The 16,428-nt window shown below is 38.7% G+C and overlaps 1 protein-coding gene across 3 annotated transcripts in view; it reads right to left on the minus strand.

Moving 5' to 3' along the window:
* Positions 1–14,529, minus strand: part of MDFIC2 (MyoD family inhibitor domain containing 2) — a 44,532-nt gene extending 30,003 nt beyond the window's left edge. For all 3 annotated transcript variants that reach the window (XM_074836779.1, XM_074836780.1, XM_074836778.1), the window contains exon 1: positions 14,442–14,529. In XM_074836779.1, coding sequence (XP_074692880.1) covers positions 14,442–14,529 — 88 coding nt within the window. The remainder of the gene's footprint in view (positions 1–14,441) is intronic.
* Between the last annotated feature and the right edge of the window lie 1,899 nt (positions 14,530–16,428).

A 16,428-nucleotide genomic window follows, 5' to 3' on the forward strand; every position in this document is an offset into this window, starting at 1 on the left:
AGTTCCTCCAGGTAAGTGGTGGCATAGAGGAAGATGAAACAAGCCTGCAAAGTTGAGATCTGAACTGTTCCAAAGTTTAAAAAGGTTGTGGGCTGAGCTTTCACTTGGTTTGCTGTAGAGTATATTCCTGTCCCGATGGCCAAATCTAGGAAAGAATTAATTTTGCACTTCTAAGTAATTACTTCACCTTGACTCCTATTAATCACCTTCGTGGAGCAGTTTTAGTGGTTAATGGCTGAAAAGGATTTGAGACTCTCAAATGAAAAGTAAAAAACTTGTCATAGCTTTTTTTACCTGATTAGGAACAATAAAGTGCCTGAGCAAAGCTGGACATTGTGAATCATTTGACCTAGCAATTGTTTCTTCTAAGTATTTGAATACAGTCTGAGAATGCATTCTTAGAAGTATTCAGTTTTGATCCAAGAAGAAATGTCTCTTTCCATTAGTTTTTATTTCTTCCTCTTGCTGCAGACAAACCAGAATATTACAAAGGGCAAATCCATGAAACTTTCTCCAACTTTCCCTCAGGGGGTAAAGCAGGCTTTTTCATCTTAAAATGACAGTCAGTTGTGCAAAAAATGCCTTTCATTTCTGTAAAAGCCACCACATTGAAAAATCTAGGCTGACCTATTGTGGCAGGAGAGAAGGTGAGGATGTATTTGACTGTAGCATGCTTGTGTAAACTCACATACAGATAGATTTAGACATCACTCTGTATAAATACAATCTCTGTGGGCAGAGAGAGCTTTTTTCTGTCTATGGAAGCACACCATGACTTACATTTTTTTGCTGTTACCTCTGGATATAACAACATTTTCTATATTATGCAACAGACCATAGTGGCCAGCTGCTCAAAGACATCTCCTTGGCCACCAGGTTTTGACATGACTGACCCAGAGCAGAGTGCTCAATGCAGCCTGTTTGTAGCACAGCTGACCAAAGCAACTATAGCTCAGCATAAAGTTTTAAAGCAGAGCCAAATGCAGCCTAACAGGCAAGCTTGGAAGAGATCTCCTGCCAGATTTCAAACCCTGTTCTGCCAGTCTGCTTGTAACTTACTGGTACAGTCTACACAGTGCTCTTGAGATTAATAAATATATAATCCCATATCCCACAGTCCATTACCACACAGTGTTTGAAACATTTCCCATTAACAATACACAGTACATGCAGGTAAAAATATCAATGCATCTCATTAGAGGGGGTAAAAATGGAGAATATATATTATATTATATTAAAGCCAAGTTTTGTGCTCTTGTGCAAAGTTTGAGGGGAAAAATGTATTTCTCCAGGTGGTCTCTCAAGCGGAGGGAAGGATACAGTTTCTTGGCTACACTAGCAATTAGAATCAGGGCAACACTATACCCAAGATGTGGCCTCTAATCTAGGCCAAGGCATTCTTCATCTTCCTCTTCTATCAGAAGCAGATTCAGCAACATGCCTAAGCACAAGCCTAATTTCAAACATACGAGTAATTCTAGTGACTTTGCTCTTGAAATCCTGGTCAAAAGAATTGTATCCAATGTTTGCTTTTTGTCAGTGTTGCATAGGTTGTTTCAGGTTGCACAGAAACCTGTAGAGTTCTGTGCTCTGACTTTCTTCAGCAGTAATAGAGAACTTGTGTGTGACAAAGAAATGAAGGTGGGGCTAAAGTATAGGGGGATTGAACCCTTGGGAAAAATAATACAGGAAAACTGTATGTGATGAATACATGCATTGCAGACCCATGACATGAAAAGCAAACAGGCCAAACCACTCAAACCTTTGTGCAATAAAATCTTTCTTACTATTTTATAGGAATGCTTGAAACTGAAATCAGTACTGCAAAATACTGTTGGTGGAAATGGAAGAGGAACACTGTAATTCTTAAGTTCAATGAGCAGATAATGTTCTCTAGATCTCGATTGTTGGTCCTCTGTTGAACCAGCTTGCGCCCAGGCACAGAAAAGCAGATGTTCAGTTTGTGTTCTGGGTCTGGAAGGGAATTTGATGGTGGCTAGACACTCTGCCTGAAAGAGGAGATTCATATGGACCAAAGTACTTTTATTCTTATGAGTAGATAAACACATCTTACCTATTCTTTCACTCCTTGGGTTGAGATAATCACATAATTCGGTGGGAGTTTTTTAGGGAACCACCTTTATTTGGTATAGATTTATAGAATTGTATACACTAGTTCTTGGATAAATGCAAGCATTTAGAAGATCCTAACAGGTTACCTACCATGCTTTAGGGTACGTAAGGCAAAACCTGGTGTAGCAGTTTGTACCTGGGATCTTTCTACCTAACTGTTAAAGTAGTGTTTCTGGAAAGTTCTTTAATCTATGGAAAAAAAATAGCCAAAGAAATTAGAAGCTTAGAATGGGAGGTCTGTTGGCTTTCTGCTCACATAAATTGCCTGCAAAACACACGTGGGTCTTAAAGGGCTGTGTTGGGGGAATAATTCCCCTGGCAGTGCAGGACCACATGTTTCTGCTAGCCCGTGTGCTCCACGCAGCTGCACAATGTATCACATAACGCCATCAACTGCAAGCACACTAGCTTGCCATTCCAGTGGGGCCCCAAAAACTGTAAATAGCAATAGGCAAGGAAACTCTCTGAGACACAGCACTTGCTGTGGACTCATGAATGCTTGAGCCAACTGCCCAAGGCTTGTACTCGGTGCATGAGACTAGACAGGTGTCCATGCCTGCCCTAAGGCACTTAGTTTGTGCCAGGCTCTTGCCATGGTTGCATACTCTGGTCTAGAGTCTAGATGTCTGCCAGCATGGCTAAGAAGTCACTGTGGTTTGCTTGGGGGCTGAGAAAGCACTGTGGTCTATTAGACCTAAGGCCAGACTGCTTGTAGGATGCAGAGAATAATTGGGGCTCCCAAATCCTCTTGGTGACATTGCACTGAATATTTTTTCTGTGGGCAGAAAGGGTGCACAGTGTGTGTGCAGCTAAGATTATATGTCTAATATCTGCCCTGCATGCAATAGAGAGCACCTGTTCACATCCAAGTGGGCAAGAGGTGCTCTTCTCCCCTGAGATTCTTGCAAGAGTAACTGGTGAGATATGAGACCGAAGATAAATTAAATTATGCCTTCCTAGCTCTGTAGGAACATACCTTCTTTTGTGAAGCAAGAAGATGGGGAGCAGTGCTGTACTTGTCAGGGCTTCTGACAGGCAGGATGGGAGCCAAGGGAAGGTTAGATTAGATGTTGGCCCAAAAGGCACTACCTAGACATGTGCATCATTTGTTTCCCCAAAGCTGATGAGAATATGTCATTATAGTTCAATCATTCATTGCTCAGTTATCTGAAATTTTTTGTTTTATGAAAAAGTATGTTCACAGATTAAAAAAAAGAAAAAACTTGGGAAAACTACGGCATTTTACAAATAAAACTGTTTTATTTTGTGTGAAATTTAACTGAAATGATCTTAATGATTTATGTAAAGTGAAATATTGGGTTTTCCTTTTTCTTTCTCTTTTAGCCCTGGTCTCACACAGGCATATTAATGATTATTTGTCAAAGTCACACTGTTTGCTTACAAGGTACGAAGGCTTTTTAGACACTATAATGACAGCTTTTGATTCACTTGATAATATTTAGAATAAGCCATAAAAGCCAATCTCTGAACGAACAGACCACTTTTATTGGCTTTTAGTGCTATTACTGCTATCATAAGTGGTAAATTGGCCTAATGCAAGTAATACTGCTGTGTCATACTGTAAAAACTGCTGCTTAGTTTTATATTTTATTTATTTTTCATGAAAAAATTTTAAGGCATGGAGACTGTACTATCCTTCTACAGCTGCTGGTGATTCCCTCCAGGCAAGAGCTAGAGAAGCTTCCACTGCTGTTTGGACTTTTTTTGCTTAATGATTACAATCTCTGATGGAACAGGGCTGATCAGAAAGTTAAGGGCCAAGAGTGTGAGTCAAGTCAATATCTACCTGAAGCTCATAGCCTATTTATTTAAATCATAAATAAACTAGAAAAATAAAGCATTGTTTAGCTGGAAGCTGAAATGGATATATTTCAAATACTTTATTATAGATTTTTCAGTATGTCTGGTTTTATAGTAGCAATAGTATTTTTTAAAACACTAAACATTTAAAATATCTGAAGACGTTTGGTCATAACTTTGTCCAAACAGAATGACTACCAGATGCCATAATTGCTTTTTCCTATGATTCTTTTTACTTTCTTCTCCTGCCTTTCACTGTCTCTTCTACTGTTTTATCCACACCTGGAATATGTGTGGATTTCAGAGGTTTAAAATTCCAGTAACATATGACTTCTCTTTTTCTTTTAATCAGAAAAAAAGTTTATCATAGCATTTTGTTTCATTTTGAAATAGTTGTATATGAGAGAAATTGATGAGAAGAAGCAAAGCAGAAGAGCTTTAAATTGTCTTGAGTTTCTATTCTTTTATCTTCCCCTTTCTTCCCCTTTGCCCATGTACTATCATGGTGGATGCTTTTCAGTCAGGAATACTGACTGATTTATCAGCCATGTTGTAAGTTTAGGTCCAGCAGTCAACACAGATATGTCTATATGACAATCTTAAAAGGCATTAAACTTCAGCTTGGTCTGAGTCGAATTCAGAATCGTTATACATGCAACAGTGTGGATTGCCCAGTGTATTAGGCTTCTGTTATCCAACAAGAGAGAAGTTATGATTTAGTTAGTATTGACTGCTTTAGTATTCAGTGAGTGTGCAAAGCGAGTGCAGCTCACAAGGTGGAAAGCTGAAAGAGCAGCTTCTGATAGAACTGCGTTACATGAAGCAGCCCCACAAAATTGTAATTACCTGAGGATGTGCTCTGTTTTTTTAAGACTCCTCTCAACTTATTTCTAAGGTCTGTTTGGTAAGAATGAGTGTCATGCAGAAAGCCAGCATCAAGAGTGGGTTAAGAGAGTTAAGTTAACCTTGAAGACCCTTTTTCTGACTGTCAACACACAAGTCAGAAACCCTAGGAAGGCTAGAGATAGCAAATACTAGTCTAAATTTAGCTTTAGTGATACATAGTAAGAACATGTGGTTGGGGCTGCCTTATCTGAGAAGCAAGTGCGAGGCAACAAAGATGATAAACAATTCTTGTTTGGGGGGAAAAGTGTAGTGTGCTTTTAAACTTAGCTAAAACTTGAATATTCCAAAGTCAAATATAATTTCATTGTGGTATACTATGTGGCCATTAAAAAATTAGTCTAATGACAGAGAAAAGTCTGAGTAATAATCACTGATTTAACTGAATGCATGCTTGAAATAATTATTTACATTCAATATGCTGTGGGAATGGGAAGAATCATATTCCGACTTTAATCTTGACATCCAAGTATTGTGGATATGTGATAGCATTTTGACATAGGTGTTAGTTGCCATGGGTGCATAACAAACAGACAATTTGGTGTTAAAAGGGTTTAACCCCTTTTTAAGACAACTATCTTCGTGAAGATCACAGCAGACAGCTCTTCTCTGTAAACCTGATGTCTGAGGAGTTTACTTCAGTAGGAAGATACTGATTTGACCTGTATTTTACTCTGAAGAACTCAAGTGATCTTATTTACCCAAAATCTACACCTCTGCTTTTAAATTACAGGTGCAGTAGTATAGCCAAGTAGTGTTCCTATCTGCATCTTTGCTGCAATAGCATTTTCTTTCTTTTGAAACTGCATGTAGGCATATTTCAGCAAGAAGAACATAATTTGTCAGTAATCAGTTCTCGGATGTCTCAACACTATCATGGCAATGTTTGTGTTTTTCTGTAGAGCACAACAGTGAGCACTACATCTACTTCTCTATCTCTGGAGCCTACTGATGTATTCAGGCAGAAGTTTTTCTTCCTGCACATATTTCTGTACTGTGTATATTCATTTATGTGTGAGAAGAAAACATTATCATGTTTAACTGCTGCAATCATAAGCACGTTAAGTAGACAGATAATAAACAATCCATCTGAATTTATGATTAAGTTAATTGTGTCTGTGTTTTTCTAACATGTTTATTCAGATTAAATACTGAAATTAGCATGAGACTATATAATCAGGAGAACCAAAGAGACTGTGTGACTCTTATAAAATAAAAATTTAGTTTAACGGGATAGCAAAGATCTCTGTAACACTTAAATATCGCTTAGGTGGTAAAGAGGCCTTGTGCAATTGTCTTCAAAGAGACAAATCTCAGTTGTAGGAAGAGCTGTTAAGAAACTTGGCTGATACTGAAGTCTTCAACACCTAAAATTTGCATATGCCCTTCTGCCCAGCAGGCACCAGTCTCAGATTCAACCTTCTGTACTGCACATGCAGAGGATCAGGTAAGGGGAAGCAATTAGCTGATGGTGAGAAGTGAGGAAACTAGGAATTAAAGTAGGAAATCTACTGGAAGGAACGGGGAGAAGGACCACCCTGATGTACTTATGGCTGCTCCACTTGCATTGGGCACCTCTGCCAGCCACTGCTCCTGAGGCAGAGCAGGAGATGCTCTAGTCCCTGCCCACCTATGTGAGTGAGATCCTTGCTGGGCAGAGCAGCTGGTGGATTGGGCATGGCCCAGGCTCAAATTCCTCTCCGCCTGCTCTCAGCGGTGTGTTGAGACCAACTGTCAAAGGTTTTCCACTTTTTACTGGATAGCTGAATACTATATCTAGCAGGGACTAGAGCTAATCTCCTGCCCTTCATGCAAGTGTCCTACCTGCTGGGCTGTAATGTCCTTTCCTCTCCCTCTGGAGCAATGAGCTTTAACTAGTCTGCCCAGACATAGGCACTTGGGAATCTCCAAACCACAGGATTATATAGAGTATCTGATAGCTGGGGATAACAGTTTTTTTCTGGAAGGTGTGAATTTGAGTCCTCTCATAGTCATGTGCTCTCAGCCCAGATCTGAAGTCACAGAACTACCCAATAATAGCTAAGCTGTTCTGGGTTTTACATCCAGTATTTTATTACTGGACATTTAGAGCAGTCACTCTTAATGTCTGAGTATCTTTCCCTTTGGATTTAGTTCTAAATACTTATTTAAAAAATAGATGGAAAAATAATTCCTTTGAACCTCAGCTAACAATTAAAACTTAAACTAATTCTACTTTTGGTCTTTCTCTCAACTTTTCTTGTTATATCTTTCATAAGCAATAGACAACCAGAATGTACACGATTTAGTGCACCCACTGCATTTTGTTTTGACTACTTAAACAGCTGTATTTTTGAGAATGATTGCAAGTCTTCAGTTAGATGAGGGGAGGCCTATTTTTTTCATAATATAATTATCGTTAATCTAAATATTTCATTAAAACCCTCCAATATTAAGGATTTTGTTATGCCTCTGTGACTGTCAGTCTGGCTCTACATATCAGAGTATAATCTTGCAGGCCTATAAAACACCTTCTGAAAACTGGCACTGAACTGCTCATCCACAATTATCCTGCCTTCAAATTCAAGGTAAAAGTATATCAGGCCTGCATAGTGGTTGTTCTGATGGGATTTGTATCCAGGAATTAAGTTCTATAAATGAACTAAATGCTCATTAATAGGTTTGAAATGTCTGTTTTTCATAGCTTTTAAACATCTAATACCCAATTATATTCAAAGGTCTTACTGTTTCCCTCCAGAAGAAGCTGATAATAAGTCCAAGGACATTTGCATTGCTACTCCACATTAGAGGGAATACAAACAATAATTAATTTTTTTGAGCTTTCAGATATGTAGGATAAAGTTGACTAAAGAAATTGACATTGGGCTCAATTTCCACCTTGAAGAGAAGTAAACCACTCTGAAAGTGATACATCTATTGGAATCTAAGGCCAACAACATCACTAATAGGGAGCACTTATACAATCAAACACTAAAAATTATGAAGCTTCTGAAATACTCATCATTTTTATTAGTACTGAATTTTCTTTATCATTCAGGTTACTTAATTCTGTTTAGTACAGGCATCTTTCTGACATCTATTGCCTTAAAGTTAGGAGACCAATTTGGCATTTGACCCTTCTCTCTATGAATTGAAGTGGTAAAGATGAGACATGTTGCTTCATTCCTCCTGTCTCATTGATGACCTAGGATGATTACAGGTATCGGTCTTAAACGTACTGGACAAATGAAACCTTTTTCAAGCCAATGCAGCTCTGTTGCTTTAATGGAATTGCTTGTCACTTTGACACTGACTCTTAGGCTAAGATTTTTCTGTGCACCACAATTTGCCATCTTAAGTAAGAAGCACTATGAAAGCCCATGGATCTGTGGATTCTGCTCTACCATGTATGTTGCTGTGAAAATCAACAAGTAATGAGTATCTGTATCGTTGTCCCATGTTTTGCTCTACTGAGTAAAATTCTGAATATTTTGCCCAAGTACAGCAAAGAACAGAATTGGTCTGGAAAAATTCCAGGGGTGAATGAAACAATATCTTCAGGTCTTCCCTAGAATTGGCAGTTGAATGAAATAGACTTTTCCTTTGTGGAACAAATATAGTTAAGGCAATCAAACCTAAATAAACCTTCACTTACATTTTTACAGTCAATATCCAGCATAAGAGTGTGACTTTAAACTTAACCCTATCACCCAGAGAAGTACCACTGTCTTTACTGTAATTTCATTCCACTTTTGTGGGAGTATTCGAAGTCTTACATCTCCAAGGACCCTCCAGTTCAAAGATCAAGGACCACTCAGTTTATAAAAGTATAATTAGGAGTGGTGAGCTGGGACCATTGCAGATTTCATATACTCCCTCTCCATTGGAAGAGAGTCTTTAAATCTGCTGTTTTACAACTTAAAGGAAGGGTTGTCTTGATTAATTCATTTGGTCATAGTCCTGAAGCTGACAAGGCATCTTCCAGGAATTTGAGCCCCCTGGGATCCTTGTCATCAGTTTTTAAATGTGCTTTTTTTTGTGTGGTGTTCTTATCTGGAAACAGTCTGCTTGGATTACAGCATTCATCTTATAAGCATTTGGCATTTTCTGTTACATGAAACTGAGAGGTATTTCTTTGCTATCAGTCTTCTATAAAGCTTTTCAATTGAATGACTTAAATCAGGCTGGAAGCAGAGAGTGAAAAAAGCTCCTGGACCCAAGTCAGCAAAATTCAGGAAACAAGTGTCCAAGCATATATGTAAAAATTGTATTCATTGACTTCTGAGTTTTTAGAAAGAAATTCTAAAAATGTAATTTATCTCCCTAAATGCAAGGACGCAAGTTGGATCAGAATGCTCTGCAAAAGTACAAGCCTTGTACTTCTATTCCAGCCCCTGTAAAACAGGTGAATAGCTGGAAGATTGTGAAAGAACTGGGAAATTCCCTGAGCATCTCCAGGACAACTCACCTTCTGCAAAACCGGTCTCATGGCACTATGTCCTTTCCACTTTATTACTTCTTGTAAAAGTCTCTTAAGGCCCCTGGGTAACCAGTGAGAGGGGTGTGCTGGGGAAAAAGCGTTTGAGTGCTGCAGTATAAGAAGGTTTTGCTGTTACCCCCAGGAATATAACCCCAGAACCAGGCTGCAGCATGTTTTGGTGTGGTGCAGTTAGAAATAGTCTGCTCCTGTACTGGATTTCTGGGATGTACCATTAAGAAATGTGGCACAATCTCACCCAATGGGATTACTTCTGGAATAAGGTATTATTTGAATAATGTCACTACAGCCAGGTCTGTGATAGGAGTAAATCTCCCTTTTCATATGAACTGTAGTCCTTGGAGGGGTGAAATATAATGCTGAACAGGGGCTCTATTTACCACTTAAGCCCTATTTTATGGTTTAAGTGCTGACCTTGTACTGACCCTCAGTACAGGGCTGAATTTCACCCTACAGTGAAAATCTGCTGGCTAGAGCAGCCGATTAAAGAAACTGGGGCTAGACTTTTTACTATTTGCAAGACAATGAAAACAGGCTTATTTTAGACAAAAATGTTCCTGATTTATGAGAATTTCAGTGCAGAAAGGGGCTATTTTGGAGAAAGTCTTGAGATTAGGATTTCAGTTATATTTTTGGCAGGAGAGCAAGGAAGCCATTTCATTAACTTTTCACTGGAAGTTATATATGGAGGGCATTTGTGTACACAGCTGGGCAGCATAAAACAGGAGGGCTTTGTGTGAAAATATCCTGAAATGAAATTTAATTTCTGTGCAACTTGGATCTGTGTTCCTAGGCTGCTGTGGCCAGTGTGGGATGAAACCGTAGGAGGGCAGTATTAGGCCCTCACACATTTTCCTTTGTATTTGCAATGGTTGCAGAAATAGTGAACAGACCACTGCTGGTCCCTGTGCAAAATCAGTGTCACCTTTTACAGCTTTATGTCAGTCAGATAAGCTCCTGCCTGCTTCCATGTATCCATATGGCTGTAATCATCAAGTGATACCAAGAGATTAAACGTTTGTAAGGAACTCCAAAAGCCACATGCTGGGGCTGGTGTGAATTTAGCTCTGCTTTGACCTCCTTTCCCACCAGATGGCTGCTAATCTGCCACTAAATCACCACCATGGTGGAAAGAGCCCCCGGTTCATGTGGAAGAGGCAGCTCTGTGGTTGTGGCTGTGCTGTGCAAGGTGGGAGCATCCCTGATTCATCCCTGAGAGTGTTACTTATCCTTGGGTACTGCATTTCTAAAGGCATGTCTTGTGTAGCTTCCAGATTGCACAGGACCCTCTAAGAACTGTGCTTGATTAGGAGCCCACAGAGATGTTTCTTTCTTGGGGTGTGATGGTCTGCTTGTTGCATATCTTGTGGGTGTATGAAACAGGTGGGAACACAGGCCCATGCAAAGGATGTTTCTTTAATATTAAGTTACATTGGTCATTCGTTACTTATACATGCATATTCATATTCTATACACTTTGCACTTATGTCATTTTGTGTGTGTCAGGGCAAAAAAATGTGTAATTGGGGATAATGCATGTGTTGAGGATTCCTGCTTTAGCTTTCCAGGGCAGAAATGCAGATAATTTTGCAAGTGCTTCTTTGCATATGAACCCATGTTTCACTCTGCCCTGATGTTTTGTGGGTGTTGGCATGGGGAACTCTTTATCTCCATCCAAAGGACCTCTTCCCATGGGAAGAAGCAGCAAGCAGAGATAACTGCCTCCACTCCTATACAAAATAAGAGTCACTGTCTGGTTTTACACCTATGTCCCAGGCTTTCCTTGAGTTGGTTCTCATCAGTGCTAAGGTCAGACAAACAGAACATCCTTTTCTCAGTGCTCATTCATACAGATTCTGGTTGATTTGTATGTGATGGTCTGATGCATACCTTCCAAATACAGGTTTTCTCATCTGTTGTGTGATCTTTAGAAATAATAGTCTTGAGGAACATGCCACACAATCAGAAAAGATTGCTGCTATATATTCCTCTCTGTGAGACATCTTGAGATAGGTGTGATCATTTCACCATCCTCATTCACACTCTCAACTCAGGGAGTCTCTAATGCTGTCCACATCCAGACTTAACTGCTAAGTGCCTTAGGAGGCATAGAAATGTTTTAGGACTTAAAGTCCAGCAAACCTAGAACACACACTTACCAGTCTGCTTCCCTGTTTACATTTTTATTATTTCATTATAGTTCTACAATCTGTTAGGCATTGTGGAGGACCTTGGGCTCCTCATCAAAAAAAAGTTTGTAGGATAAGCAAGAAATAAAAGGATAAGGCAAATATGCCATTGTCCATTTAAAAAAAATACAGTCTAGGTCCATGATCATGTCAAAGTTTGTTTCTCTCCAAGACTGTGCTGGCTTGTTCAACATTCTATTTTTTCCCTGGGTCATCTTTAGCTTCCATCAGTCTTCTGGTGCATTCATGGCAGGGGTGCAGGAACACAGCAGCGGTTGAAAATGACTTCCTGAGAGGTAGAGGCATGAGTAGGACCGCTTATGCTCTTCCTGCTGATATGACAAGATACAATCCTATATGCATGGCCTAATGCTTTTCTATAATACTTTTCACAAGACTGGTTTAGTTTCTTGTTTTGCTTTGTGGAGGAAGTTTTCCCTCAGAATGAGGCTTTGATTTCTGTTTTTAGAGGCTCCAAGACAGAAGCAAGGTATCTTCTTCCAGAAAAAGTAAGATAAATAACTGGCAGCAAATTAAAATCCCCCTTCCCTCTGCCCTGATTAATCAGCTTCTAATGTTGAAAGCCAACAAAAAAGTAATAGGTACCTTAGTTTGATGTTGTCCTACTGCACTACCAGTCCCTGAATTATTACTTTGTAAAGCATTAGGAAAAAAACGAAGTCTAGGAAAGATACTAAAGCCACAGCCTAGTCTCTATTTTTTGTTTATTTCTGATACTATGTGGTTCATGATTGTTTCTTTTAGAAGGAACAAATAATCAATACAAAACCATGAATAAAAATAACTTTTCTTTAAAACTGGATGCTAAAAGAACATATAGTCTTCTTACTGTGCCTGACGGAAACAGTACAAGTCTGTTCTCCACAATTCATTGTTTATTGGAATGCCTGAAATCTATACATGAGGTATTTTTAAAACATTTAAACATAGAAGTTAAGCTTCTGCTCCAATTTGGTTCACCATATTCTAAAAACCCACCATGTACCACAGAAGTGCTTAAAGCAAAGAAACAATAACAAAACTTTTTAAAAGCAAATTTCATATAGGATAAAATAATGTCTATATTCTTAAGGAAAACTTGTTTTCATTATGAGAGACATTTCAGTTATTTATTGATTCAGCTGCTGTACAAGACCTTCAAGGCCTAATTCTGTTCTGTTGCACTTTAGAGAGAAGAGGTGCCAATAGACAATGTTTGGCTCTTTCTAAAAGAGATTATAGCTCCTCCAGGTACAAAACAATCAAAACATTACTGATGATCTAGAAGCTCTGGATGATGTCTCTCCTTAGGAAGTGGAGAAATAAACCTTTGTGGATTAGCATCACGAAGTGAAATAAACTCAGGAATGTACAGGTGTGAGAGATGCCACCTGCCTACTGGAGTAGGTCTGGACCAGAAGATAAATAACTGTATGGGACTCTGAGGGTCCCTATCATCAGTCTTATCCTCCTTAGAGACACAGACCAGTTAATATCCTCTGTGCCTTTATAATCCTTTTGTCAAGTTGCAAATTTCTTGTGCTCTACTATCTTCTGAAGGAATAAATATTCAATTCAGTTACATGTTTGATGTTTATGAGCTAAGTGCAATGCTATCTTGTAGGATCAGACCTAGCTCTCACTCAGCGGTATTGCTCTCTGTGATGTGCAAACTGCAAATCTTCTGTTTGCAGAGTTTTTCCTGAAGTTAGCTGACACCTTGCAAGCAGAGGATTTTGGGTGTTCAGCCAAGGTCTGTGTGTTGGCCAGTCAGCTCTGCTTGAGTGTGCGATTTCATTGCTGCATAAACAATGAAGACTGCAAGGCAGAGACATTAATTTAGGCCTACTTTATTGCAAGCTCTCTTGCAGTTAGCTAAAAGAGCTAATGTACAATTAACTACATGAGCTTAAAATAGCGATGCACATTTCACAGCTGACATAATAGTGGCTATAAATGAGACTTTTCCTCAATACCCCCATAGTTAATGTTTTCAAAATATGAGGTCACTTGTTGAGTCTTCCCAAAATACTTTTGTTAGGATTAGAATATAACTGTTCTCATTAAAATCCATAATTTGCACCTAACCCCAGATATTTAATTTGCATTATGTCTGTCTGCTTTGAGACTGTTTAATTCATGTTCTTCTGTATGAAATACAATAAAGTGACTCTGTTATGACCAACAAACATACATGAAGATGTAATAAGCTATGTACTAACTTGCCAAATCAATTTTTTCAGCAAGAAATATATCCTAAGAACCTTCCCTCTTTATGCGTACAGGGACATGGAATAAGAAAACATTTAAGAAATCGTGTCTTTTTCTTCTAAAATAGTTTAACAAATGTAGTATTTGAAATACCAGAATCTGATGCAAATGAGTTACTTAATACCTGTCATTTTTCAGCCTTTAAAACCAGAAAGGCATCCTATACTTGTTTTTTTATGACTTCTCTACTTCTGAGAGTCTATATTCATAAACCGCTGACAACTGATGCTACTTTATTCTAAGATAACACCCTGCCAAATCCAAAGATTCAGGGTTGATCTTTACTTGTTTGAGAAAACCAAACCTTAATCCAATAAAAACATTTTATAAGAATTAAGATGACAATCCATACCTTTTAGTGGCTTATAGTTCAGGTCAAATAAAACTTCCCCAGGAATGCAAGGATATAGAAAAATGAGCTTTCAGATTACTTTAAAATTTGGGAACTTAGGCCTTTCTGCACCGTAAGTGAATGTACATGCATGTTTTGTAGAAGTCAAGCTATGGAATTTGTGTGGTAGAAATTCCTGGTCATATTTAAGCCAATAAGGTATTCTTATGCCTTTTTCTTCAAAAAATAATTTTTAATAAATGAGAAATATCTCTGAACACAAACCAGTAACTAATAACTCAGCAATGTAACTTACCTTTCTTCAGCCACGAAATATTTTTCTTGTCATGTTCAAAACTTTCTGCTGGTTTGATTTTTACCTTGTCTGTCTCAGCTTCTGACATCTGTTGGGAAGAAAAGAATTTTGGGATGTCAAGTTTTTTTAAAGAAAGTTTCTGACAAATATGTTCTCTGTTTAGGTTCCTGCTATAATAAATTGTGCTTGCTTACGCAAACATACATTTTTCTGCAGATTATTGATACTGTGTAAATATCTGAGTCATTAAATTTATTTTTCTGTCCCCAAATGCTTTATCAATATTACACAGTTGCTGTTTGTAGATGGATTCTTTTGTAACATAACTATAAATTCCATTATGAAATGAGTGATATACTCATAGCATGCTGGTAGTAGATGTACATATAACACACAGAATAGATACGGTCTGGCTAAAAAGGAGGCATCCAGTCTGCCTGTTTATTGTGGTTCAAAGTTGCTGTAAAGCCTGCTGTCAGAGAGAGGTATAATTATGTAAATAATGATAAATATTTATAAAGACAACTTGAACAACGTGTATCCAAAAACCAAATCTTTACTGCCACTTGTGACAATTTATTTGCTGTAATGCGAAGAATCACATGCAAGTTACAGTATCTGAGGGTATTATGTATACAGTAGCTATCAGCCCGTACACTGTGGTTTACTTCCATTGCCTGCTAGGAATAAGATTAGGCTGTCCGGGCTTCTTCTAACTGCTTTATATTTTCACTGAATCCAGTTAGCTAAAGCATTTCTCTATTTTTACCTGTATCTTCCAACCAGGGGGAGGGGAAAGCAGCAGGGTTCAGATGCCGAGGAGGAGTGCTTTCGGCCGAATCCCTCGCTGTGTGTTGATGTCCAGCATCCCCATACACTGACAAAACCGAAAGGATGAGCAGTGCACTCTCTGCCTGTCTGCTGTGTGGTGCTAGATTTGTCTTGCTGCCAGAAACAGACAAGTTATTGCTGAGGGTTTTTTTTTCCCTTTTTGTTTGCATGCACTTCTAGAGCTGGGTAGGGTAGGGAAAGAGGGGGGGTAATTGGCATCCCAGCACTAGTGGAGTAATAAAAAAAAATTAAGAGCTTTGTAAAAAGAAAAATTGGTTTAGAAGGGTTATTACTGTAGTTCGTAACCCAGTGAATCTGCAAGAGGAGGAAGAAAATAAAAAGGGAACCAGGAAATTAATAGAGACAAATCAGATAAATGTGTCAGTGTTTTGGCTAAATGTAAGTTAAAATACTGAAGGATGTAGGAATTAGACCTTAAGTGCCTCTTCACAGCTGTCACTTTGGCAAAGAAATGGTTTAATCCTGTGAGGAGCTGAGTGCTGTGACCCTCCTGAGCTCAGGAGGGTGGAATCCATCACCCAAGAGGGCAGGTCTGCAGAGAGGAACAGTCGTTGTATCTGTTGCAACAAGGCTGAGGGGGCTCTAGTGGGGACAGCCCTTGTGCTGGGTGGGCTTGAGAGTCAGCAGCGTAGAGGGCAGGGGGACAGTCTGGACTACCTCATACCTTGAAGGCACTAAAAATTTTAGTTTATTGGTGGGCTTTAACAATTCTCTTGCCATAGTTACCAGCAATATTGCTCTAATGTTAGTAGGAGTAGGATGAAGCCTGAGGAGAACAAGATTTTAGATGCTCAGATGTTGCATCTTACTTTTTCTACAGGACAAAAAGAAAATGTCACTCTGCTTCCCAGAACTGAATTTTGAAAGTGTTGCTCGCAGAGCACATTCAGAATTACTCAGTTATCTTACCTTTTAAGAAATATTTACAAGATTTCAAGCAGCATTTGTCACCAGATACTATAATCCAAGATCCCAGTGCTTAAGTGTGGCCAATAAATAATAACATATTCCCTTTGTTATGACAATTATCTTCCTCTACTCTCCCATCACATGTCATTCTTGCAAGAAAAAATGTTTTCCTTCTTTTTTTTAAATCTCCTGTGCCAACATGACTGAGATTCTTCTACCATCTTTA

The sequence above is a fragment of the Strix aluco genome, chromosome 11 (assembly GCF_031877795.1).
Source record: "Strix aluco isolate bStrAlu1 chromosome 11, bStrAlu1.hap1, whole genome shotgun sequence".
NCBI lineage: Eukaryota > Metazoa > Chordata > Aves > Strigiformes > Strigidae > Strix > Strix aluco.